Here is a 26,131-nt window from a genome sequence, read left to right as displayed (position 1 = left end):
AAAGGAAAGAAAAGAAATAGAAAAAGAAAGAAAAGAAATAGAAAAAGAAAGAAAAGAAGAAATGCATGAGTTGCTTGGGTTGGTCTTTAACAAATAGGTCATCCATTGTTTCTCAGGCATGTACTAAATCATCCACTTTTGCAATCAGAATGTTAGTTTGGCCATATTTAAAGAGTGGATGAGAGTTCTTGAATTACTAGAGGTAGAGCATTTGATGTAACAGGGTCAATTGACAGGGAGGAGGGCAAGGAAAACATGGGAAGGAGCGATAAGGGTAGATTTGAAACAAAAAAGGGAGATAAATGAAGACCTGGCTGGAGATAGGTTAATCTATAGGTGAAGTCAAATCTAGACATTTTTCTTTCATTCAATGTTAAACAATTATTAGATTGAAATATTGAAAAACTGAAGAATTCTTAGTTAATTAAACATGAAAAAAAAAAAAGAAAATTCCTTCCTGAAAGTTGGAGTCGTCTGCCAATTTCTTACATAATCAAAAACTGTAAAATCAATAAAAAATGGCGTCTAGTATGTCGTCGGCTAATGAAAGTTTAGAATTCTCGAGTGCATGCTCATCAGGTCAAGAGTCAAGGAATTATTTGGTTGGCGAATCAACATCAGACGATTAACTGTCTGAACTTCCATTGTTAGAATGGAACGCTGATTTTAAAAAGAACATTTATCAATATGGTTTCCCAACGCACGTGTGGAAAGTCAAAAAGCATTCAGTAAGTAATCGCCGTAGTCTTTAAGATTTATAGATCATTCAAAATAAAAAATAAAATAAAATAAACATCTTAATTGACTTTTTATTCATCTTCATCGATTAAAAACGTTTTTCTTCAAAAAACATTTTTTCATGAATCGTACTTTAAATTTGAATAAACAAATCTATCAATATAAAAAAATAAAAATAAAAACAAATCTTTACGTCAAGTAGAAACGAGAATTAAAAAAAAATTTTTTTTTTCACTCCAAACAAGGCGTATTGTTTAAATGCATGGGAAGATCCATGCAATCTCCAGGTTTCAAAGCCAGTTTTGAACACTATCAAGAGTGGAAAGGGCGCACGGAGCAGTTCCTGTCCAGATATAGCAACAGTATTCCATTTTCAGGTGTGTCTGCCTCTTATACAGATAGAGGATTGCATCGGCAGTGAGATACCTACTGGAGCGGTAGAGTGATCCAACTATTTTCCCAGCGATCTTGGCAACAGATTTGATGTATGTGTTCCATTTCAGATCAGAATTATTTCATTATTTATTTTGTTTGTAAACAACCATTTTCTTATGTGTATCTATCTATCTATCTATCTATCTATATATATATATATATATATATATATATATATATATATATATATATAGAGAGAGAGAGAGAGAGAGAGAGAGAAAATAAACAGGAACAAACCGTATTATGTGTTCATCAACGTTTCGTCTTTATTTCGAGACTTCCTCTGGATGAAATAAAGACGAAACGTTGATGAACACATAATACGGTTTGTTCCTTTTTATTTTCTCTATTTTGTCGGAATACTATTTCCATTATTTTCATCATATATATATATGTATACCAATGACCGTCTTCAATGTCATGTCTGCTTGAGCGTGTGAATTCGCCGGCAGGACTAAAAAAAAGTCATTTTCGGGCTCATGGACTTTCAGTGTCTGAGGGAGTGGCACTCGTCTGACAAGATGTTGCAGTCATCATGTCTATCCGCTTATCTCGATATTGTTTCCAGTTGTCTTGAACCTCCATTTGCCACGAGTATTTAACAACACCTACTCAGGAGAGGTGTGGTTGGAGATTGCGCAACTCCTGCCACAAAAATTCTACGCACATAGCATAGTTAGCCGTACTGTATTACTGTACCTTGAAGTAATTTTTTATGCATACGACATATGTAATAAAATAATAATAATAGTTAGCCGTACTGTATTAATGTACCTTGAAGTAATTTTTTATGCATACGACATAATAAAATAATAATAATAGTTAGCCGTACTGTATTACTGTACCTTGAAGTAATTTTTTATGCATACGACATATGTAATAAAATAATAATAATAGTTAGCCGTACTGTATTAATGTACGTTGAAGTAATTTTTTATGCATACGACATAATAAAATAATAATAATAGTTAGCCGTACTGTATTACTGTACCTTGAAGTAATTTTTTATGCATACGACATATGTAATAAAATAATAATAATAGTTAGCCGTACTGTATTAATGTACGTTGAAGTAATTTTTTATGCATACGACATAATAAAATAATAATAATAGTTAGCCGTACTGTATTACTGTACCTTGAAGTAATTTTTTATGCATACGACATATGTAATAAAATAATAATAATAGTTAGCCGTACTGTATTACTGTACCTTGAAGTAATTTTTTATGCATACGACATAATAAAATAATAATAATAGTTAGCCGTACTGTCTTACTGTACCTTGAAGTAATTTTCTATGCATACGACATATGTAATAAAATAATAATAATAGTTAGCCGTACTGTATTACTGTACCTTGAAGTAATTTTCTATGCATACGACATATATAATAAAATAATAATAATAGTTAGCCGTACTGTATTACTGTACCTTGAAGTAATTTTCTATGCATACGACATATGTAATAAAATAATAATAATAGTTAGCCGTACTGTATTACTGTACCTTGAAGTAATTTTTTATGCATACGACATATGTAATAAAATAATAATAATAGTTAGCCGTACTGTATTAATGTACCTTGAAGTAATTTTTTATGCATACGACATAATAAAATAATAATAATAGTTAGCCGTACTGTATTACTGTACCTTGAAGTAATTTTCTATGCATACGACATATGTAATAAAATAATAATAATAGTTAGCCGTACTGTATTACTGTACCTTGAAGTAATTTTCTATGCATACGACATATGTAATAAAATAATAATAATAGTTAGCCGTACTGTATTAATGTACCTTGAAGTAATTTTTTATGCATACGACATAATAAAATAATAATAATAGTTAGCCGTACTGTATTACTGTACCTTGAAGTAATTTTCTATGCATACGACATATGTAATAAAATAATAATAATAGTTAGCCGTACTGTATTACTGTACCTTGAAGTAATTTTCTATGCATACGACATATGTAATAAAATCGATAGAAAGTGGAACAAATTCAAAGGCAAACTTAGATAAATACAATATGCACAGTACAATAATACGTGCCTTAATGTATTATATAATGATGATATTTACCACAGGAACTATGATGAAAATAATATGAGAAAGATATGGTATACAATTTTGTTTCTGCACAGAGGTTCATTTCCTTGAGACATATTTATTTTTAAGGTTTATTCTATATCTCTACAAAACCACAATTCGCCCATACATGGAGTATTGTTGTCACATCCGGATTGGTGTAACTACCATTAGTCTCTCATTCTTAGACAAGGTCCAAAGAAGAGTCTCAAATCTAATACGTCCCACACTATCGACCAAACTCTATCTTCTGTTCCATCGCCGCAATGTTGCATCCCAATGCTTGTTTTACAAGTATTTTAATGGAATGTACTCTGACATAGCACTTGTGCCCTTCGACATACTCTCGATTCACCTGACAAGCAGCAAAATCCCATCCCCTCACTGTTTAGGTCCCTAGATGCTAATAATAGTTTCTTCCTTTGGACTGCTAGATTTTAGAATTCCCTCCCTGTTTCCCGTCTAATCTGCAGAAGTTTAAATGTAATGTGAACAGACATTTCACTACTCAACTCCTCACAGATCCTAATTAGTAGTCTCTTATGTTTCAAGTGGCAATATGCCTTGTTTGGGGGTGAAAAAGTTTTAAAAAGTGAGTTTTATAATGTTAACAAACATTGAGAAACGCTGGTTTAGACAAACTACACGGCAGAACGATAAAGTTGTCTCCCTAAAGAAAACAACACTACAACTTTATTTTAAAACTTTTATTGAAAAAATCAATTCAGGTCACGTGATTATGTAGTAGAGCTGACATCTATTCAATGTAACCGCCTCAAGCTTCAATCACCGCTCTGATACGGGTTCGGAACTGGGAGTATGCCTTTTCTACGAGCGCCACCAGGAGCTCGACAAATACTCAGTGGATGGTGGTGATCAAGCTGGCTTTTGGTATTGCGGGAGGTCATGTTGGTGATGTTCTCAACATATGACCAAACGAAGTAGTCCAATATGTTCAGGTCGGGGAAGGAATGGGGGCCAGTGATAGAAAAGTACAAAGTCGTAACATTCCTTCTGAAGCCAAGTCTTGAACCGTTTGGACTTGTGGGCCGGCATTGAGTCCTGCTGCAACATCTCAGGGTCTGCCAGCAGTCACCTGATTGCACCAGATCACCACACTCTTCAGCACATCCAGGTACACTTTGATGACTTTCAAGCTGACTTTGAAGATGTGAGATGGCATGATGTAGCCTTCATTTAAAACCACACCAAAGACCATAACTGTGGGTCGTCCGATGCATTGAGGTCCTGGATATGACCTTAAACTATATCCGATGGTGAGGCTCCAGCTTGCGGGTTTTCGGAAGTGTGGAGCCATCCTTTAATTGCCATTGCTCCCAGGTCCAATCTGACCCAGAGTGGTAGTATATGTTAGAGTCCCAACTATGGGTTAAATAGAAACCGACTTGGAAAAAAAAACAAATATATTCTATAAAAAAATTTTCTTCAAAATAACTGGATTCGGCATTAAATAAACTAAAAAGGGTTGATATGCTGTAAAACAAAACAACTAACCAACCGATACATTGAGCTGTGCCCTCAAGCATTGAACCGTCCAGATTTGCTTTTTGAAGGAGCTGGCAATGGTCCTGTTGTTATAACTTGGATCAGTAGAGAGCATGAGTTGTTCAGCGATGCATCTCCGATCTCGCTCGTTGAACATTTTGTCACTTTTAGACATGATAGAAGGTTCCTATTGCTCTTGAAGTTTGTACACAACTGGCCAACTAGTAGATGGTCTGCAACAAAAAAAGAAAACCAGTTTTCATCAAACAAAAATGGAATCATGCTGTCTTTTCTAGGGTGACAATTTTATCATTCTACCCTGTATGTTTAGTTGAATCATTTTCTTTTCTTTGATTCTCATTCGCCCTATCCACCACTCCGGGGTGTAACCGAGCGTTAAAATTCATTAAATCAAACCTATGACCTCCCCCATCCTTGTCAAAAACTAACACAAAATACACTGACAATGAAATTACTTTGTAAATTGTTTTTTTGCCAGAAAATTTCTTTTTTTTCTCTCGGAATTTGGTAAAAGCAGTTCTTGTAATTTCGAATGAATTCCCATTAAAAGAATATGGATCCTAAATTTTATGATCGATTGCAGTTGGCATGTGTCAAGATCATTTAATACCACGAAACGTGCACCGAAGTGATGCGGGCGCATTCGTAGGAAAACATTAATTTCATAAAATTTATTTTCTTGTGTACATTGAATATTTTCTTTTGTCGAAGAAAATAAAATTTACCTTTTCTTTTTCATCCGAATATGAGGAAGTCAAGGCCAAACTTATAACAGGCCAAGAAATCTAATATTTGAGGTGTTTTACTAGAAACCGCATTTCAAGTCAGTTATCTTTTCAGCTGCTAAAACGTCACTTTCATCATGACAAAAAGTTACATCTTGAAAATCAGATTCTAACCCATCAAATGTGCATCATAAATTTAACTTTTTAACCCATTAAAAATGGGCAAAAGTTATAGCCCGTTGACTTAGAATGAGTGTTTTAGACAAACTACACAATTGATGGGTGTATATGGTTAAATTTGTGCTCATTTTTGCATTAAATACTAATCCCTATTAATCCTTAACTGTCCATTGAACGGATACCATAAAACTTAGTTCGCTACACTTTATCATAACAAAGGTCCATACAAAATTTTAACCAGATCAGCTCAATAGTTAAAACTTTTAGACTAAATGTGATATTATGGTGACTAACCCCTATTAATCCCTATTAATCCTTATTAATCCCTATTAATACCTAACACTGAAAGGATGGCATAATACTTTGTTTGCTGCACTTTATCATAATAAAAGTGTATACAAAATGTCAGCCTATATAAGGTGGTCCTTGTTCATAGTCGACATTATTATTGGAGACATTTATGAACCATTTATTAAAAAAAAATAAGGAGCATCCTCATGAAAGGTGTTCATTATTTTTTTTTTTCAACTATGCTCGTGTTTGTTTTATTTTGCTTTTGTGGTTGTTTTGTTTTATGGCATATCAACCCATGTTTAAGCTTCAAGTTTTTTATACCCTCAAATACTTATTCATGGTGTTTGATTTGGTCGTTTTGTTTTATGGCATATCAACCCTTTTTGGGTCATTTAATGCCAAATCCAGTCATTTTGATTGAAGCTTTTATGTTTTAAGTTCTTTATATTTTCAAATATTTATTCATGATGTTTGATTTGGTCGTTTTGTAGAGGAAAATTTTTGTGTTTCACTTTGCAGAACATGATTGAGTTTTGCAAAGGGAAAGGGGGAAAAAAACAACAGCATGTTTGGTGCATTTTAGGTCAGGAAGCCGATATCTTCAGACAGCCTAATCTGGTAGCATCAGTAATTGTACAGAATATTAATTTATTTGAAACTAATTTTAAAAGAGGAATGTGGATAAAACATTGGTGTTGTTTTGTTTTGGAAGTTTTTAAATAATCAAAGCAAAAATAACATTGGATCATAAACTTTTGCATTAAATCGCTTTCATTAATATTCCTCCTCTTATTACAACTACTACTACTACAACTATTACTACTACTACTTCTACTAAAACTACTACTAGTAATATTAACAAAACTATTGTGTATATTTAAGAAAAGACAAAATTACAACTGAAATGTACAGGATATTAATTTATTTTAAACTGTTTTTTAAATAAATATGCAAATGTAGGTAACTGTTTTTTAAGATATTTTTCTCATAACTATATATCATATATCAGTTGCAATATTTTTGATATAAGAAGAGGGTATGATCACCGAAAGTTGGAAGGTAAGTATATAGACACTGGCGATAGAAACTAACCAATCAAATGGAGCCACATTCTGTTATCAACCAATCAGAAACCAGAATTGCTCCATAAAAATCAAATCTTAATCACATAATTTTTTTGTGTCAACATGAGAAAGCCCTTTCACGTTTTCCTGAGACTTGTACAGAACAGCTACGCCCCCAAAAACGCTTCATCTTCAGGACTTGTATCGAAACTCTGATATTTTTTTACGACCTTCCCCAGCATAGTATACCCCCAACCACTCCATGTTAAGAACGACTTTCGGAATAATCCCCCATCCTTCGCATGTTAAGAACGGCTTTCGAGGTTGGGGGTGTTTATTCTGAAAGCCGTTCTTAACATGGGGAGGTTGGGGTGTTTATAATACACTGGGGCACGTTGTAAAAATTTACCAAAACTCTTCTGAAATTAAGCATGGCGTTCAATTCCAAAACTATATAATATGTACTATATAATATATGTATATACAGGTGACCCAAAAAAACGGTCCCCAACTCTAATTAGGTCCTGTTTCTTAATGTTTTGTCCAAATGAAATGAAACTTTGGTCATAACTAGTTTATTATATTCAAAACATCACATCAAAACACGAGGGTCTTTGGCATTTTTTTCTCCGTTTTACAGCATATGTTTTAGATGGCCTCCATTTAGCTTTTGTTTTTTTTTGGGTCACCCTGTATAAGCGAACGTTGTTAAAAATAACAGAAATACTCTGATTAATTATACTTTTTTATTTTTCGATTTTTCTTATGATCTTTTTAGTAAAATCAAAAATTTAATATAAGTTCCATATGCATCACAAACGTTTTCGATTCTTTGTCGAATCATCGTCAGGTGAAAAAGCAAATGGACAAAAAAGTTGGAGAAAAGAAGAGAATCTCAAAAGGCAGCTTTGAGGTGTTTATGGACAGACGTCAGGAGAAAATTTTCAGGCTGTTCAGGAGAGACGTTATCGATTTAAGTTACATGCGAAAGGGGGGGCAGTTATGTTTTTGTAGATATTGATAAATTGAGCTAGAATTTACAGGATGCATGGGGAGGCGGCAGGATAGGGTGGTAGTTATCAAACCAATGTAGCTATTAGCTTTGATTAGACGTACATAGAGAGTATTTGAAAATACATTTTTGTATTGAATTAAATAATCTATATATATATATATATATATATATATATGTATATATATATATATATATATAAGCGAAAATGTATGTATGTATGTGTGTATGCTAAAAACTTTCAACAGACACGACGAAAATTCACAAACTCAGTATCATATCCAAGCCCCATCCTTCGCTCGAAAAATATCGAAAAATTGGCCAAAAACGTTCATTTTTTTTCACCCCCGAAATCGACAATTTTTGACAGGGGTGGGGTCAACAAAAATGGTCTTCTCGTGACGACGAGCGGTTCTATGCATGCGCCAAATGACGTCATGACCTGAATTAATTTAAATAGTTGAAAAACTGAACAAATTTCATGTATGTCACGTATATCAGTCGACTAGCGCATTGGTTCGTTATCTAAACATTTTGGGTTTGAATCATGGTGTGAGATGTCTTCTTTTTTTTTCAATTTTTTAAATTTAAATATTGAACCAGTGTTATTTAAGCCATTTTTCACGTAACGTTCGTTTTTCTGGGTTTTTTTACTTCGCTTATCCACCCCGACCACACACCCAAAAACACCCGGGTACCCACCGATTTTTTAAATTTTAATATCGAAACAGGCTTATTTAAGCCATTTTTCACGTGTTCGTTTCTGTTTTCATCATTCGTTTGCCTTACGTTAGTTTTTTTGTGGTTTTTTCCTGCTTAAGTTTTAACCGTTGTTTTCTTTTTCACTTCGCTTATAACTACCCCCGCTAGTTCATAAATAAAATAAATAAATAAAAATCATAAATAAAATAAATCATAAAGTAAATAAATTCATAAATAAAGTAAATAAATAAATTCATAAATAAAGTAAATAAATAAATTCATAAATACCTAGCAATCTAATGATTGATAGTGTTATATCGAATATCCTTTCATATGTATGAATAATCCAGAAAGCAGCAGCAGCGGCTGCGACAGTCAATAATGGCGTCGGCAAGACAAAGATGTTCGTCGAGTCAATACAAATGAACTCAATAAATACACACAACAATTTCAAAGCCCATTCTCTCACATACACACATCAATAGAATAGCTTGCACATCACTTCAACCAAGAAAACCGCCAGATAAGGCTGCACAACAAAAGAGAAAACCAAAACGTAAAACACAAGCATCGCAGTAAACGCAACTTAGACAGCATATTAATGCAAATAAATATTACACAAAACATTGCAACAATTCAACACCAACTAGGTTACATTCACAACTTTTTCAGCTTTAAATCAATATAACACATGCATACATACACCAAACAGACGATTCCCTACAATGCATCAAGACACAATAAACAAACACAATTAAAAAAGCAAAAAGCACGCTAATTTTAAATTTGCCCTTTTGTCTTCAACTACGTCCGCGCCACCATTATAAAAACGTTAATCTTCTCAACAAGGGGAGGGAGGAGGCTAATGTGTGCAACACTATCCGCTCGCTCTATCAACAAGTAGTCATCGCTGCCGCCGTCACCACCAACTACTGTGAACCGCGTTGTGAACACCGTTCTATCAGCAACAAGTAGTTATCGCCGCCGTCACCACCAACTACTGTGAACCGGAACCACGTTGTGAACACCGTTCTATCAACAACAAGCAGCAGCCGCCGCCGTCACCAACTACTGTGAACCGCGTTGTGAACACCGTTCTATCAACAACAAGTAGCCGCCGCCGTCACCAACAACTACTGTGAACCGCGTTGTGAACACCGTTCTATCAACAACAAGTAGCCGCCGCCGTCACCAACAACTACTGTGAACCGCGTTGTGAACACCGTTCTATCAACAACAAGTAGCCGCCGCCGTCACCAACAACTACTGTGAACCGCGTTGTGAACACCGTTCTATCAACAACAAGTAGCCGCCGCCGTCACCAACAACTACTGTGAACCGCGTTGTGAACACCGTTCTATCAACAAGTAGCCGCCGCCGTCACCAACAACTACTGTGAACCACGTTGTGAACACCGTTCTATCAACAACAAGCAGCAGTCGCCGCCGTCACCAACAACTACTGTGAACCGCGTTGTGAACACCGTTCTATCAACAACAAGTAGCCGCCGCCGTCACCAGCAACTACTGTGAACCGCGTTGTGAACACCGTTCTATCAACAACAAGCAGCCGCCGCCGTCACCAACAACTACTGTGAACCGCGTTGTGAACACCGTTCTATCAACAACAAGTAGCCGCCGCCGTCACCAACAACTACTGTGAACCGCGTTGTGAACACCGTTCTATCAACAACAAGCAGCCGCCGCCGTCACCAACATCCTGACACGCCAGCACAGTAGCAGAATTTTTGTAGGAATTTTTGACACCCCTAACACGAAACTGCGAATACAATATAAAAATCTCGTAATTTTTCTGTTAAAAGTGGGTTATTTATTTTCTTTATGGATTATACTTCCAAAATAAACTATTACAGTTGTTTTAAAAGTAATAGAAATATTTTTTTTTTAAACAGTAATGAATTTTCCGAACTCAATATTTTTCAATTTTTAAACTTTAAAAATCTATCAAAATTTTTCTATTGATTCTATTTTTACGATATTTTCAGGGTCAATGTGAAATTTTATGTTCTTTCCAATAAATCGAATATAATATTTTAGACAAACGTTTTTTTTTTAAATTCACGAACCCCCCCCCCCCATTTTTAAGTGTCTATTAAAAAGTAAATAATTAATTTAGTCACCGAAAAGTAAATAATTAATTTACTCACAAATTGAAGAGAAAAGGTCAATAAATAATATATTCAAATTTAAAAAAAAAACACATAGTGTTTTTTTAGAATTTTACCTGTAAAGTTTGAAGTTTAAAACCTTTTTTTTAAACCACGTTATTTGTTTTTTCTTTTTTTTTTTTTAATGGAACCTTGGTCCTTGCTCCTTTAATTGAAAAAAAAATTAGGGCTTGAATTACATTTTTCGAGGAGTTATAAGCTTGGAAAGACAGGGGGTCGAATAATTCACGCCTCCCATTTTGAAATGTCTAATAATAATTAATTTAGACACCGAAAAGTAAATAATTATTTACTCACAAATTGAAGAGAAAAGGTCAATACATAATATATTCAAATTTAAAACAAAAAAAAATGTACTGTTTTTTAGAAATTTACCTGTAAAGTCCGAAGTTTAAAACCTTTTTAAACAAAAAAAAAACACGTTTTTTTTTTGTTTTTGTTTTTTTAATGAAACCTTGGTCCTTGCTCCTTTAATTGAAAAAAAAATTAGAGCTTGAATTGCATTTTTCGAGGAGTTATAAGCTTGGAAAGATGGGGTGGAATTATTCACTATTTTCACGAAATTTCTGACATCGCTACGCCAGCAGTCTCTTTTCACGATCATTGAACTAAATAAACGTTTGAACTTAACCTCATTCGTTTGTCAATTTCTTGCTTACCATACGCTCAGTTCTGTTTATAACAGTAGGTATTTAGGAATATAGGAATAGCCCATTGATTTGTGGATCTTGAGCTTACGTAAAACAATGAAATATCGTAAAACACTTAGTCAATGCAGAAGATGACGGTTAATAGATTCAAAGAAAATCTTAGATTTAATCGTGCAAAAATTTAAATCAGTAAAAATAAATGAATCAGCAGTTTTGCTGATTATGCTACGTTATCAGCAAAACATGTTAACCACCATTACGATGTAATCTAAAATATGCTTAGTTATGTCCCCTATTTGTGCAATCTACAAAAATGTTATTTGCCCCAATTTTCTGCAAAAATTACTTTTAACTATAAATAACATTTTACTCGATGAATTTGTGTAATTTGTAGATATACTACTAATCTCGACAATACAATTCAGTAAGTAATTTTGTTTTTGCTTAAAAAGGCATATTTTTTTAATGTCGATCTCTTTGAACAAGCATCAAATTTGCCAAGAGTACGTCCTTAGAAATCCTCGGCACATAATCGAAAATCTGAAAAAAAAAGAAAAGAAAAGAAAAAAGAAACTTAAAAATCAACCCTTAAATAGACTTAAATAAACAGAAAAAAACATCAATCAAAAAATAATGTTTTTCGTAACCTTGTCCCCCCCCCCAAAAAAAAACCCCTGAAAACAGTAACATTTCTTTAAAAAAAAAAAAGATATTTTTATATATTACGACACATTTTTTTTTTTTTTTTTTTTTACAAAAAGGCACTTGTACAGTTTAATCAAGACATTAAAAAATGAAAATATCGAAAAAACGTTATATTGTACGTATCCGTTTTGAACTGAAGATCTCCGAAAAAAAATTTCACTTAATTTGATCGAGTAGTTTTTTTTTTTTTTTTTTTTTTTTTTTTTTTACAGCGGAAAAACACGTTTTTATGAGAACGCGTTGAAGGCAGATCTTGGAATTTTTCTTCATTTTTGTTTGGAGTTTAGCAGTGCCACGGGGAGATAACTCCAGTTAAAGCGCCGACACTCCCTCCCCATCTTTAATACTAGCTTTTCTTCCTAAAAATCGAACCTTTTGCTCGGTATCATAACAAATTGTTTTTTCGCTGTAAAAAACAAAAATTTACTTGATGAAATTAAGTGAAATTTTTTTTTTCAGAGAACTTCATTCCATAACGGATACGTACAATTTAAACTTTTTTCGATATTTTCATTTTTTTAATGCCTTAATTAAACTGTACAAGTACCTCCTAAAAATATTTATTCATGAAACTTACCGTAAGTTGATTTTTTAAAATTGTATTTTCATTTTTCTTCATTAAATATGATAAATGTTTTTCTATAATGATGCGATTGATGCGTCTGTTTTTTGTTTAACCTTCGGCATATTCCGGCGATTTATGTAAGCTGTCGGAATATGCCGGGCAACATCCACAAAAAAGGAGATCATTTTCTCCATAAGTATTGATTATTATTTTCTTCATTTTTGTTTTGTAGGTGCAGGTCGGCATCGCCATAGGAGAAACACCACAGAAAATAATCCTCAGGTGATCCTAAGGATTGCTGAACCTCCCCACCGCCAAATAAAGTGTGTGTATCCAGAAGTTCCATGTGCAGACAGCAGACGCTGTTACCATAGCATCTATGAACGCTGTAACAATCACGAAGAGTGCCTCGATGGCTCCGATGAATTTGGATGTAAGTAGAAATTTGTAAAAGTGCAGAATAGTTAACAGTTGCGAACTCATTTTCCCAAAAACACATAATTAAAAAAATAGTCTTTACTTTGAAAATATATCTAAATGTTTGCAACAAAAAAAAAAAAAAAAAATCGGTACTTCTACAGTTTATCGCCGAAAATGGAGACGCCATTTTTTCGGGCACCTGCCATTAGAATCAAAGAGGGAAATCAGTATTTTAAACTATGGCCGAAGTAGGAAATAAATAACAACAAAAAAATAAACTAGATATTAATTATTTCCCAAAAGAACTATGAAAAAAAGTAAATAAAGTGAAAGAAAATATACTCGTAATTGTTTTTAATTGGAAATGTTTGAATAATTAATGAAAACGCGAAAGTTTTTCATGGAACGTATATATTTTTATTATTGAAAATGAAAATGATATATTCATAATTATTTAAACTGAACGAGCGTCATTTGAAAACCAAAACATTTATTGTAGGCACCGCCAAAACTAGGGGGGGGGGGGGGTAGGTAAGTACTTTTTGACGAACCGTCTTTTTAAAAATCTACCAAAAATCAGGTAATTATCCGATCAATACGAAATTTTCAGCGATTATTAAGAGAAGAATGAACTTTATAACAGTGTACTTATTTTTCATAAACGATATTTATATATATATTTTTTTTTTGCTTACAAAACCCCCTTGTTTTGAGGGGGTTCTGAATATGCTTAAAATAATCATCTGGAACTGAACAAAACATATTGCGTTGTTGTAAGGGACAGGATTATAGATAAAAAAAAAAAATTGTTTGCGTACCTTATTTTGACGTCTGAATATCAAAACTTCGATTGTGTTTAATTATCCCGCTTTTGAGTTTTGAAGTGTGAAATCGGTGAATATGTTAAGTAAAATAATTAATTTAAGTTAAGCAAAAAAAAAAAAAAAAAAATTAATATTTATACGAAAAAAGCCATTTTAAAATCTTTGATAAATAAATCAACAATTTTTTTTTTTAGCGAGCCGAATAATGCATGACTATCATTAAACAGGGCATGCTTTGAAGAATCGATACAAAAAAAAAATTTGATAAATATTGTGCCCTTTTTGTTAAAAATAGCATCATTTTTTCGATCCCGTTTGAAAACGTTTGCCGCCTTTCGACTACGGTGGACCAAACGCGCTGAAATAATTTTTTTTTTATTCTGCTTTAAATTGCCCCCCCCCATTTTGGGGGCCTGGCCCCCACACACATACACATTAAAAACCAAACTCATACAAATGGTCACCCGTCTGGTACTGGCCAGCCTCAACGTTGAAATTTTCGTCACTGAAAAATAAGCTTTTTTTGGCCTGTTTGGTCTTCCATAGTTTGCTTTTTATCAAATACAAACGTAAACATTGTCTAGATCGACGCGAAGTAACTGGTTGCCTATATGAATAAGTGGAATTATTTGAAATCCAGGTACTTATATTATAATATTTTTGCATTTTCTCATAGAAAATCATCCTAAATCTTAGTTAGACAACAAATATATAAATTAATTATTTCAAAAACCTTTTTTTTTTAATATTTATGTACGTTTTTTGTGCAAGACAAAAAATGTCAATTGTTAACTTTTGGGGAAAATTTAACATTTAAAATTTAATTAAAAATAGTAGAAAAAGTTTTACATTATTCTGCTTTCTATATGATAAAATTCTGGAAAAAAAAAGTTACTCAGAAATAATGGATTTTAATAAATGTAATTTCGTTTTAAAAAACAACAACAACTTGATTTTTCGGCCATTTTTGGCGGTGTCTAATTTATTGTATAAAAATGTATCAAAATATAATTGTATAAAAATAAATAAACATATAATTGAAAAGTATGCGTAAGAAAATATTTTAATAAAACAATTTTGTATATATATATATTTTTTTTTCCTACTTCGGTCATAATTTAAAATACTGATTTCTCCCTCTGAATGACAGGTGCCCCCCAAAAATGGCGTCTCCATTTTCGACGATAAACTGTAGAAGTACCAATTTTTACTTTTTTTTTCCACCTTAACAATCACCTTTAAAATGACGACTCTTTCAGGTTTTCGGGTATGCTGAAAACGAATATCACATTCAAATTTGAGACAGACAAATAGTTTTCTGGATATTAAGACATATTTTCAAATGTATTACTTAATAAATATCAGTAGTGTTCGCCATTCTTAACATGGGAAGGAGGTGTTATTGTTTTGTAACACACATGCGCATTAGTACTTGTTCAGTTGAAAAAAAACATGGCCTCCACTAAAACATAAATGGATTACATTGAAAACTACTTGAGTGCCCCAAATTGGAATGTGATAGTCATTGTCAGCATACCCGAAAACATACAAATTGTCAATTTAACAGTGAATGCTGAGGTGGAAAGCAAGTAAAAAAATACCAAGTAGTTTTTACTTTTAGATGATTTCTGTTATGTTAAATATACCTGTTTCTTTTTGACTTTTGCTTTCTGTTTTGCCGGTGTATACCAAGGAAAAGTCCCTTCTGATTAAAACTTAGATAATTACAGTTTAATTTTTAAACTCTTACATAAAGAAAAATATAGTTTTAAAGTTTACGTAAAGAATAGTCTTGGCTTTAAATTTTTGGTGCTTATGCATCTATGTTACCGTGTTTAATAATACTTTCAAGTTGTGCATTTTTTTTTTTGTGTGATTTGTTTCACCATGTTTCAGCCAACTAATCCTCTAGCCTTCGTCAGGCGATTAACCTCGACAGGATATGAATACTGAGTCTTGTAACTGTGTCCCCAATAATTACTGCCTTCTATAGTTGTTGTCTCACGTTTTGACAAACTAATCCTCTGACCTATTTTGGGTAGAATTGAAACCGCTACTTTCAGACAATGCTCCCCTGGAACTGTAAAGACTCAACGTCTCTATCCACTGCGCCATAAATTTTGAAGCCTCATCTCAAAGGATTTCAATAAAAATAAATAATATATAATACTTTCAAGTAAAATTCAATTTTTACAATATCTTTGTTTATTAAATTGTTAGATGAAAGTACAAAATAGTTATAAAACACTCTTCCTTCCCCTTGTTAAGAATGACTTTCTAAACAATAACGTTATTATTTTAGCATAGTAACATAGATGCATAAGTGCCAAAATTTTTTGTGAGAATGATAAATTTCAATGTAAAGACTAAACACATTTATCACAAAATATTTTTTTTTAATTTATTACAAGATATTTAAAAAAAAAATTATTACAAGGTATTTAAAAAAAATTAATTACAAGATATTTAAAAAAAATTATTACAAGATATTTAAAATAAATTATTACAAAATATTTTTTTAAAAATATATTACAAAATATTTTTTTTAATTTTATAACATATTTTTTTTTAATTTTATTACAAAATATTTAAAAAAAACATTTTATTACAAAATATTTTTTTAAAAAATTTATTACAAGATATTTAAAAAAATGTATTACAAGATATATCTTTTAAATTTTATTACAAGATATTTAAAAAAATTATAAGATATTTAAAAAAAATTATTACAAGATATTTTTAAAAAATTTTATTACAAAATATTTTTTAAAAATTTATAACAAAATATTTCATAAAAACATTTTATTACAAGATTTAAAAGAATTTATTACAAGATATTTTTAAAAATTATTGCAAAATTTTTTTAAAAAATTCATTACAAGATATTTTTAAAAATTTATTACAAAAAATTTTTTAAAAAATATTACAAAATATTTTTTCTTAATTTTATTACAAGATATTTAAAAAGAATTTATTACAAAATATTTTTTTAATTATTACTTTTAAAAAAAATTTATTACAAAATATTTTTTTTAAATTTTATTACAAGATATTTAAAAAATGTATTCAAAATATTTTTAAAAAAACTTGCAAGATATTTTTAAAAAATTTATTACAAAATATTTTAAAAAATAAATTATCACTAGATATTTAAAAAAAAATTATTAATTACAATATATTAAAAAAAAATATTACAAGATATTTAAAAAAAAATTTATTACAAGATATTTAAAAAAAAATTATTAATTACAAGATATTTAAAAAAAAATTTATTACAAGATATTTAAAAAAAATTTATTACAAGATATTTAAAAAAAATTTATTACAAGATATTTAAAAAAATTTATTACAAGATATTTTTAAAAAATTATTACAAGATATTTAAAAAAATTTATTACAAGATATTTAAAAAAAATTTATTACGAGATATTTAAAAAAAATTTATTACAAGATATTTAAAAAAAAAATTATTACAAGATATTTTTAAAAGATTTATTACAAAATATTTTCAAACATTTTATGGCTGTAAAAAAGTGTCAAAAATAGGGCCTGGATGATGGATGATCCCTTTAATGTGTGACCTTGAGGGCAAATGTCATATATATATATGTCTACACAATCCAGGTCTTTACTTTTCCAACGAGCCTTCATTTGTTAAATTCTGATGAATAGTTGCTAAGATTAGGAACTTATAAAATTGGTTCTATGGGATGAAACTACATGAAAATTTGTAGGCATTTTTTATAATACTATTCTATGGTTAAAATTTTATGACAATTAGTAAAAAAGAATATTTTCAAACCAATAAAATATGCTTAAAGTTGCCTACATTTGTAGATGTAATGTTCTATGGGATGAATTTTGCTTAGGGTTTTCCTTTGGCTTGGTTGTCTCCTCTATGGTCTTGCTAGACCACAAATATATATATATATATATATATATATATATATATATAACAGAGATGTGTGTGCCACAGACGATTTCTCATTGGTTAATCCAATAATCACATCTCCTAAAAAACTATGGTTCCTACGCCTTTACCATAAAATATTATGGCTTTATTTATTGTCCATCTTGAAAGGGTTTAATTTTTTCATAACTTGTTATTTACAAATTAAAAAAATGCGAAACTTACACAATCTAACAATCCAACCTACAACATCACGGCCGCCATTCTGGTGCTAGCCGCAGACACGTACACACAACACGAAAACAATGTTTTGAAAATCTAGCAAAAATTAATTTTCCTGAAATTTTTCAATATTTAAAAATAAATTATGCCGGCTGATAAAATTTCAAAACTTTTTTTTAAAGCTAGAAAGATAAAATTTAAGAATACTTATTTTTATGTAAAACGCGCGTTCACTCGTGGTCTTTTCATTTCGGGTTTGTATTACTGTACACATAGATTCGAAAAAGTTGTCAAAAAACAAATATATAACAAATAAATGTTATCAAAGGCAAGATAAGTTACTTTTCTACCAAACTGGATATATTTTTCGTGTTTTTATTCAATGTAACATATTTATTCAGCTCGAAAAACGGGTTTGTATTACTGTACACATAGATTCGAAGAAGTTGATAAGATACGAAACAGTATGCATAATATAAACACAGCACGAAAACACGCGCACACACGCACACACACTCACGTCCACTACCGTCCTTGGCTACGTCACGTTGTTATGGCAACATGATAAATACACAGTAAATTTGATTTTCTTCATTTCTACGCAAATATTACGCAAATATAAATCATATAGAATATCTGTATGAATATAATTACACGTAATAGTTAAATAAAGATGATCATCATATAAGAGAACCAAAAAAAAAAACTAATAGGGAATTAATTAAAAACGATAAAAAATATGCACATTAGCTAGATCTTTTGTAGATGAATGCAATTCCACGACTCATAAATAACAAAGTTGTATTTTCTTTTTAAATAAATAGAAAAAAGGGGTGTTGATAAGACTATCAATACACACAAAAAAATATAGATTTATTTTTGGGTAAAGTTCCCCCGGGTTTTCCTTTCACTTCAGTAAATAATGGTCTTTTGTTATATATATGGCGTACTATTATCCTTATATATATGATGTTTATGTTTATATATATATATATATAAGTGATAGTGTCTGTGTGTGTCTGTGTGCATTTCCCTACGCTAAAACTCTGTCAATTTTAAGCCTACAGATTCGAAATTTGATATACAGGGTACTGAGATTTGGGAAAATCGATGTGATAGGTTTTCGACAGAAATTTGGAGATTAAGTGGTCAATATTCAACAATTTGACCTTTGAGAACTCTACCAAACTCCTCCTACAATTTAGGGTCTAAACACGTGATATTTTCTATATAGATTCCTTGGACATGGATCTAACTTATTAACTTTACTTGATCCCTAAACAATAAATGTTAAGAGGTCATAATAGGGGTCAAAGTTTTAAAAAATTGACCTTTTTTTTTTTTCCTCAGCATACACTTCAAAACACCTGGGCAACACCGGGCACCGATTGCTAGTATATATATATATATATATACATATATATATATATATATATATATATATATGTATATATATATGTATGTATATATATATGTATGTATATATATATGTATGTATATATATATGTATGTATATATATATGTATGTATATATATATGTATGTATATATATATATATATATATGTATGTATATATGTATGTATGTATATATATATATGTATGTATATATATGTATGTATATATATATGTATGTATATATATATGTATGTATATATATGTATGTATATATATATGTATGTATATATATATGTATGTATATATATATGTATGTATATATATATATATACTACCATTTTTGGTAATTTATTAGTTCCAAATCTCAGCGACTATTGATCAGAATTTAACAAATGAAGGCTCTTTGAAAAGGTAATGAGCTGAATTATGTAGTAGAGTATGTGACATTTGCCCTTAAGGTCGCACATTAAGAGGGTCATCCAGAGGCTATGTTTGGCACTTTTGTACAGCCATAAAATGTTTCAATCAGTCTTTTGTTTTCTTAGTTTTTCATATGAATTCCATTTCCTAGCTTTGCATATGAACCTCTAGCCTTAGTGGAGGGAAGAGTAAAACTTGCTATGATTTCAAATGATCTGAAATAATAGCAGTGGGAGATTTGATTCCAAATATTTTTCATATTTTGGTTTTCATGCATAAAATAAATTTCACAGTGATAAGGATTATTTGATACTGGAGATAGTCATAATCACATAGATCAGATAGATATAAACATATGAGAAATATTTGGAATCAAGTCTTCCCTTGCTATTATTTCAGATCATTTGAAACTATAGCAGCAAATTTTAGTCTCCCCTCTATCAATGTCAGAGGTTTTGGAGAAATATATATAGTCATCAACATACAGTACTGTTTCGCTGTTTCACAGCTCATCAGTGTGGCCTAATGTTTCACAGCTCATCAGTGTGGCCTAAATGACAGTCAAGCGCTATACGGCTGCTGCTGTGTGGGTAATGAATTAACAATGTTTTGACATCGTCCAAATACACAAAGAGCGTCACTTAATACGATAATGGTATATCGTGTATCACTTTCCAATATGCTCAACCTAAGATAAGGAGCATTATAGTCATCCACATACAGTATTGTTTGGCTGTTTCACAGCTTATCAGTGCGGCTAGACAGGCAACTGCCTCAAGCCAGGATCGAAACCGGACTGCCCAAATGACAGTCAAGGCTTCTCACCATTGCACTATACAGCTGCTGCTGTGTGGGTAATGAATTAACGATGTTTTGACATTATTTGTTTTGTATATTACTTGTTTTATATATATATATATATATATATATATATATATATATATATATATATATATATATATAATATAAAGCTGAACGTGTGTGTGTCTGGTCACGAATAGGCTCCTATATGGTTGACTATTTTAAAAAACTGATTACATATAATGATAGAAGATGTATCGAGGATCAGGAATGGGTATGTCTGATCTGGCAGAACGATGGTTCATAAAAATTGTAGGGTCTGCGTTCGCGCCTGGCCCCCAAAGTATGGAAATAAAAAATGAAAAAAAAAACGTTTACAAGGGTTTTTGATATAGATGTACATAAGAATACTTTCATAAGTATGTTTCAACTTAAATAGGGATGGTATAATAAAATTGTGGGGTCTGCATTCGTGCCTGTACTCCATGGAAATATGGCACAAACTTTAACAAAGACTTTTCGTATCTATTTGCGAAAGTATACTTGGATAATTATGTTTCAGTTTGAAGAAATATGGTATGATAAAATTATTGGGTGTTCGTTCGCGCCTGACCTCCATAGAATGGAAATATGTCACAAAGTTTAACAAGGTTTTTTAAAAGGGGTGAGGGTCCACAATACCACCTTCACTTTAATCTTAATTCACGTTAGCTTTTATTTATTTTTTGGAGTTGAATCATATTGTGTCAAATAAATTCACCTCATAAATTTACGTTCTTATTAAAGTGAAAGCCAAAAAAAAAAAGTCGGAACTTTAGACAATTCTCGATACAAATTTTGCATAACTCTGTTTTTTCCTTCTCCACTTGCACGTGGCACTCTTTGGAAAATAGATAAATAGATAAATAATAAAAAATAAGAACGTTACTTGTTATCGTGTCAAAAGAAGGAAAAACTCCTGCTCACGTGATTACGTGTCTTTTTAAAACCATTTACATAACCTTTTTATTTATATATCTGTTTAAGCTTTTTTTTGTCAGTGTACTAGAAGGAATTCAGTGATTACAACCCTTTCTGTGTGTTCTTTACATTACAATAGTACAATCCTGAATCCGACAGCGCAATACTACACCGTTCAATACTGTAAAACTGAAACGAAGCTGTTTTGCTTGAAAAGGGCGCCATTTTCTTCTTATTCATATTTATATAGATTCTTTGCTTTAAAAAACTAAAGTAATTACGTGTTTACTTTTTTAATATCCCATTTTGCTGTTTCGGATTATTTTACTAAAGTAAGTAAAGCTTTATTATTTTTCAAAACTGTTTTTGTTTCTTTGTCTTTCGATATTTTGTCGATATTATTTAGTAGAAGTGTTTAGCAGAAAAGCCAACAAACGACTACCCAAAAAAATAAATATACAAGAAATAAATGTTACCATAGTCAATAAAAGTTCAGTTCATGTTTTTTGTTTGTTTTGAAATAGTTTTTAATGCTCTTTACTTGAAATAATTTCAGCGAAGCGAAATTAAAGCGAAATTTGAGGCGATAACTACTTAAATGAATTTTTACATGCCATAATCGAATATTCCTCAAGCGATAACTACTTAAATGAATTTTTACATGCCATAATCGAATATTCCTCAAGCACAAAATAATGGAAAACATTAAAATATGTTTATAAATATTCCTTACATTGACGGAACTCTCTTAAATTGTTAACACAATGCTCAGGTGCCCTCTTTCAAATTGAAAGCGGGGCTCTCCATTTCAAAGTCGTTGCCATTTTGATTTTTTTTAAACCAGTACGTGAATTTAAAAAAAATTTTTTTTTTTTACAAACTACTTAAAAATACAAACCAATGAACTTTTCTACCATAAAAATAACTTTTATTGACTATGGTAACATTTATTTCTTGTATATTTATATTATTATTTTCTCTTTGTAAAGGAAACGTCATTTTGTTGGTCACTCTTGGCTACGAATGGAAACAAAGGTGATATAAAAAATATACTTTCACAAAAATTATCTTTACTTTCATCATATTTTACTTAGGGTAAAATTTTTGAGAATCAAAACCTATCTCTTTACAACCCCCTCCTTTTCATAACCTATCATACTTTCATCAATCACAATCCATTTTCTGTAGGCTGTTTTTGAACCCAGTCAACGATGGGTACTTCTGCTAGTATATATATATATATATTGTTTTGATCTGTACTAGTATACATATAGTTCACTCTATATATGTTTTTATTTTTACTTCAACATGGACACTCATCAGTGCTAAAATACGCAACAAAAATCAAGAAGTCACTTTCACTTTACAAAAAGTTTGCTCATAGAAGGTTCTTTTTTTTTTGAGTGATAAAATCCTATCATCATACGCCACACACAAGCTATGAAATCTGGTTTCATCGGTACAAATAAATAGCTCATAAGTTTTTGAGGAAAATTACTTTTAAATAAATACGCTAACCTTAAATATTTATTTTTGCAGCCCTTATTTTCATATTTCTATGAGTGCAATATCTTTTTTTTTTTTAATTCTTAGTCTTATTCATTCACTGTTCAGTAAGCATTTTCTAAAGGAAATACAGTTTGGAAATCAGAAACAATTTATTTTCATTTACCCTACTTATGTGTGATGTATTTCCATTAAAAAAACAATTTTTTTGATGGAAATTGTTACAGACACGGTGTGAAGCCACTTGATATAAAGAGCTAAGAAGAACAAAAGATATTATTGAAAAAAAACAGGAGATGCCTATTGTCTTAAAAAGATCAAGGCTATTATTAGGAGGAAAACAGTCAGTAGAACCACTATTATTCCTGATATTCATAAACGAGCTCTCTGATAATATTGTGTCCAAGATGAGTATATTTGCTGATGATACAATGCTCTATAACATGCACAGGGGAAGAATCATTATATGTAAATCTAAGACAATGGGAGAATTGTTAGAAAATGACCTCCAGTGGAATGGGGCCACAAACTGATAGCAATATTTCATGCTACTAAGACTAAGCTGCTCTCCTTTAACAATTACAAGACACTTCTCCTACCACTGATATCCATGACAAATAACTCCCGATCTGAGAATTCTTCCTTCAAACTCTTCAGCTTAACATTTGTAGGCAAATACTCAAATACATTGAGGACATTGGGAAGACTGCTGCAAAGAAGGTGGGTTCCATCTATCAAGCTAGAAGACTACTCACACCTAAGAGTATCTTGTACCTCTACAAGGCCACTATTAACCTATACATGGAGTATTGTTGCCACATTTGGGCTAGCGCATCTACCATTAACCTCTCCCTTTTGGATAGGATCCAAAAAAGAGTTTTCAATCTAACAGGTCCCACTTTATCAACTAAGCTCCAACCCCTGTCCCATGTTGCATCTCTGCGCCTGTTTTACAAATATTTTAATGGAATGTGTTCTGATGAACTTGTTGCACTTGTGTCCCCTTGATGTACATATCCCCAATAAACCCACTTAACAACAAAATCTCACCCCTTCACTGTTGAAGCCCCCAAATGCCAGAAAGCTTTCTACTCTAATGGTTTCTTCCTTGGAACAGCTAGACTTTGGAATTCCCTTCCTGCTATCTACTTCTATGACTGTACTGATATGCAGAAGTTTAAATGTAATGTAAATCAACATCTTGTTAATCTTTCCTAGGCATGGTTATAAATAGAACCCCCTTACGTCCAAGTGGCAATATGCTTTGGGGTGAATGTGATTAAAAAAGAAAAAGAAGAGAGTTCCACAAACTTGCAGTTTTTGGAAAGAAGCTACTGAAAGAAGATTATATTGCAATGAGGTATCAAAACAGCAAATTGATGAAGACCACAAGACCAACCAATCAAATAAGCTGGAACAAAGGAAGCAGGGAATAGATCAGACAATTCTGAAGAAAACAGGCCATAATAGTACTTAAAGAATAGACTGAGACTAGCAATATCACATTGTGAGAGACAAAGAGGTTGCAGTGAAGAAGAAAGAGCAGAGCCAATCAAATTGCAGACAGGTTTTTGCACCTGATCAAGAAACTTAAATGTGACAGAGATTTACCAGTCAAAATATGACAAAAATACTCCGTATAAGGTCTGATAGTAGATTTGTAGAGATAGAGAATAGTCTAAGGTGTGAGAAAGTTTTTTGATAAAGAAACCGACTTTACCAAAAGCAGAAAAGGCAATGGATCTAATATATGAGTTCCAAGAAAGATTTGATGAGAAAAAAAAAAAACAAGAAATTTCAGAGTCGATTTAATAGTAACTAAAAAAGAAAATGAAGTTAATATTTGGCATGATTAAATAATTATCTGTCTACCATGTTATTTCTCCCGAAAGTAGAGTTACAACTAAACCGGAAGGATAGGGTTTACTTTTAACATAAAGCTTCTGCATGTTAAACTTTAATCTAAAAATAAAGAATAAAATCAAAAGTGGTTTCTTTGATATGACAGGTGTACGATATCTTTTCTCTATCTTCAAAAAGATATCGTACATAGGTATTAAAAGTAACAGAAATAGGATAGGATATGCAGAGTGTGTGAGGAGGGTGGAGGTCGAGTGCCATGGTGCCGACGCTATTTCTCTAATGTGCCCAATACTCAAACCTGATTGGCTAGAATCTGGATTATATTTAGTTTTCCTACAATTGCTATATAACCCTGTGCAAGCATATAAAACGTTTAAAATTTCTATCTTGGAACTTTTCTTTTTAACATTTCTCCAGTTCTTGTACTGTGGAAAACGTTTAAAATCTGAAAAAAGTTTTAAGTATAAAGTCTTCAAGAACAGAAAATGGAGACACGCCAACAGATGGAAGCGTTTCGCTTTTCAGCGTTTCACTTTTCAATCTTTTTGTTGCTAAATAAAAATGGAGTTTTTGGAGATTTTATTGGAATAAAAAAAAAACGATGTTGGTTTTAATTGTTTCTTTGATTTTTTGATATCTCGAATAATATTTCTTCTTCTTCTTCTTCTTCTTCTTCTTCTTCTTACTTTTTCCTGTTTGTCTTCTAATCTTTGATGTCTTTTTATTCTTCTTTTTTTATTTTTCCTTTTCTGTTCTTTTTTGTCTTTCTTTTCTTTTTCATTTTCTTTCTACTTTTACTACTACTACTACTACTACTACTACTACTACTACTACTACTACGAATGCTGCTGTTACTGCTTTTAATTGTTTTTCCATTTCTGAATACTACTGAGAGCTGATCTCTTCCCCCTACAGTTTCCGTTCACT

The 26,131-nt window shown here is 31.4% G+C and overlaps 1 protein-coding gene across 1 annotated transcript in view; it reads left to right on the top strand.

Moving 5' to 3' along the window:
- The window catches only part of LOC145268778 (uncharacterized), a 223,918-nt gene that overhangs the window by 186,662 nt on the left and 11,125 nt on the right, over nucleotides 1-26,131 (top strand). Inside the window, exon 3 of the mRNA XM_080124390.1 lies at nucleotides 13,115-13,315. Coding sequence (XP_079980516.1) covers nucleotides 13,115-13,315 — 201 coding nt within the window. The remainder of the gene's footprint in view (nucleotides 1-13,114; nucleotides 13,316-26,131) is intronic.

This window comes from Euprymna scolopes, chromosome 44 (assembly GCF_053919585.1).
Source record: "Euprymna scolopes isolate OS-2025 chromosome 44, ASM5391958v1, whole genome shotgun sequence".
In the NCBI taxonomy this organism is placed as follows: Eukaryota; Metazoa; Mollusca; class Cephalopoda; order Sepiida; family Sepiolidae; genus Euprymna; species Euprymna scolopes.
The sequence above is the reverse complement of the archived record's forward strand: the minus strand, read 5'-3'. Positions and strand labels throughout refer to the sequence as shown.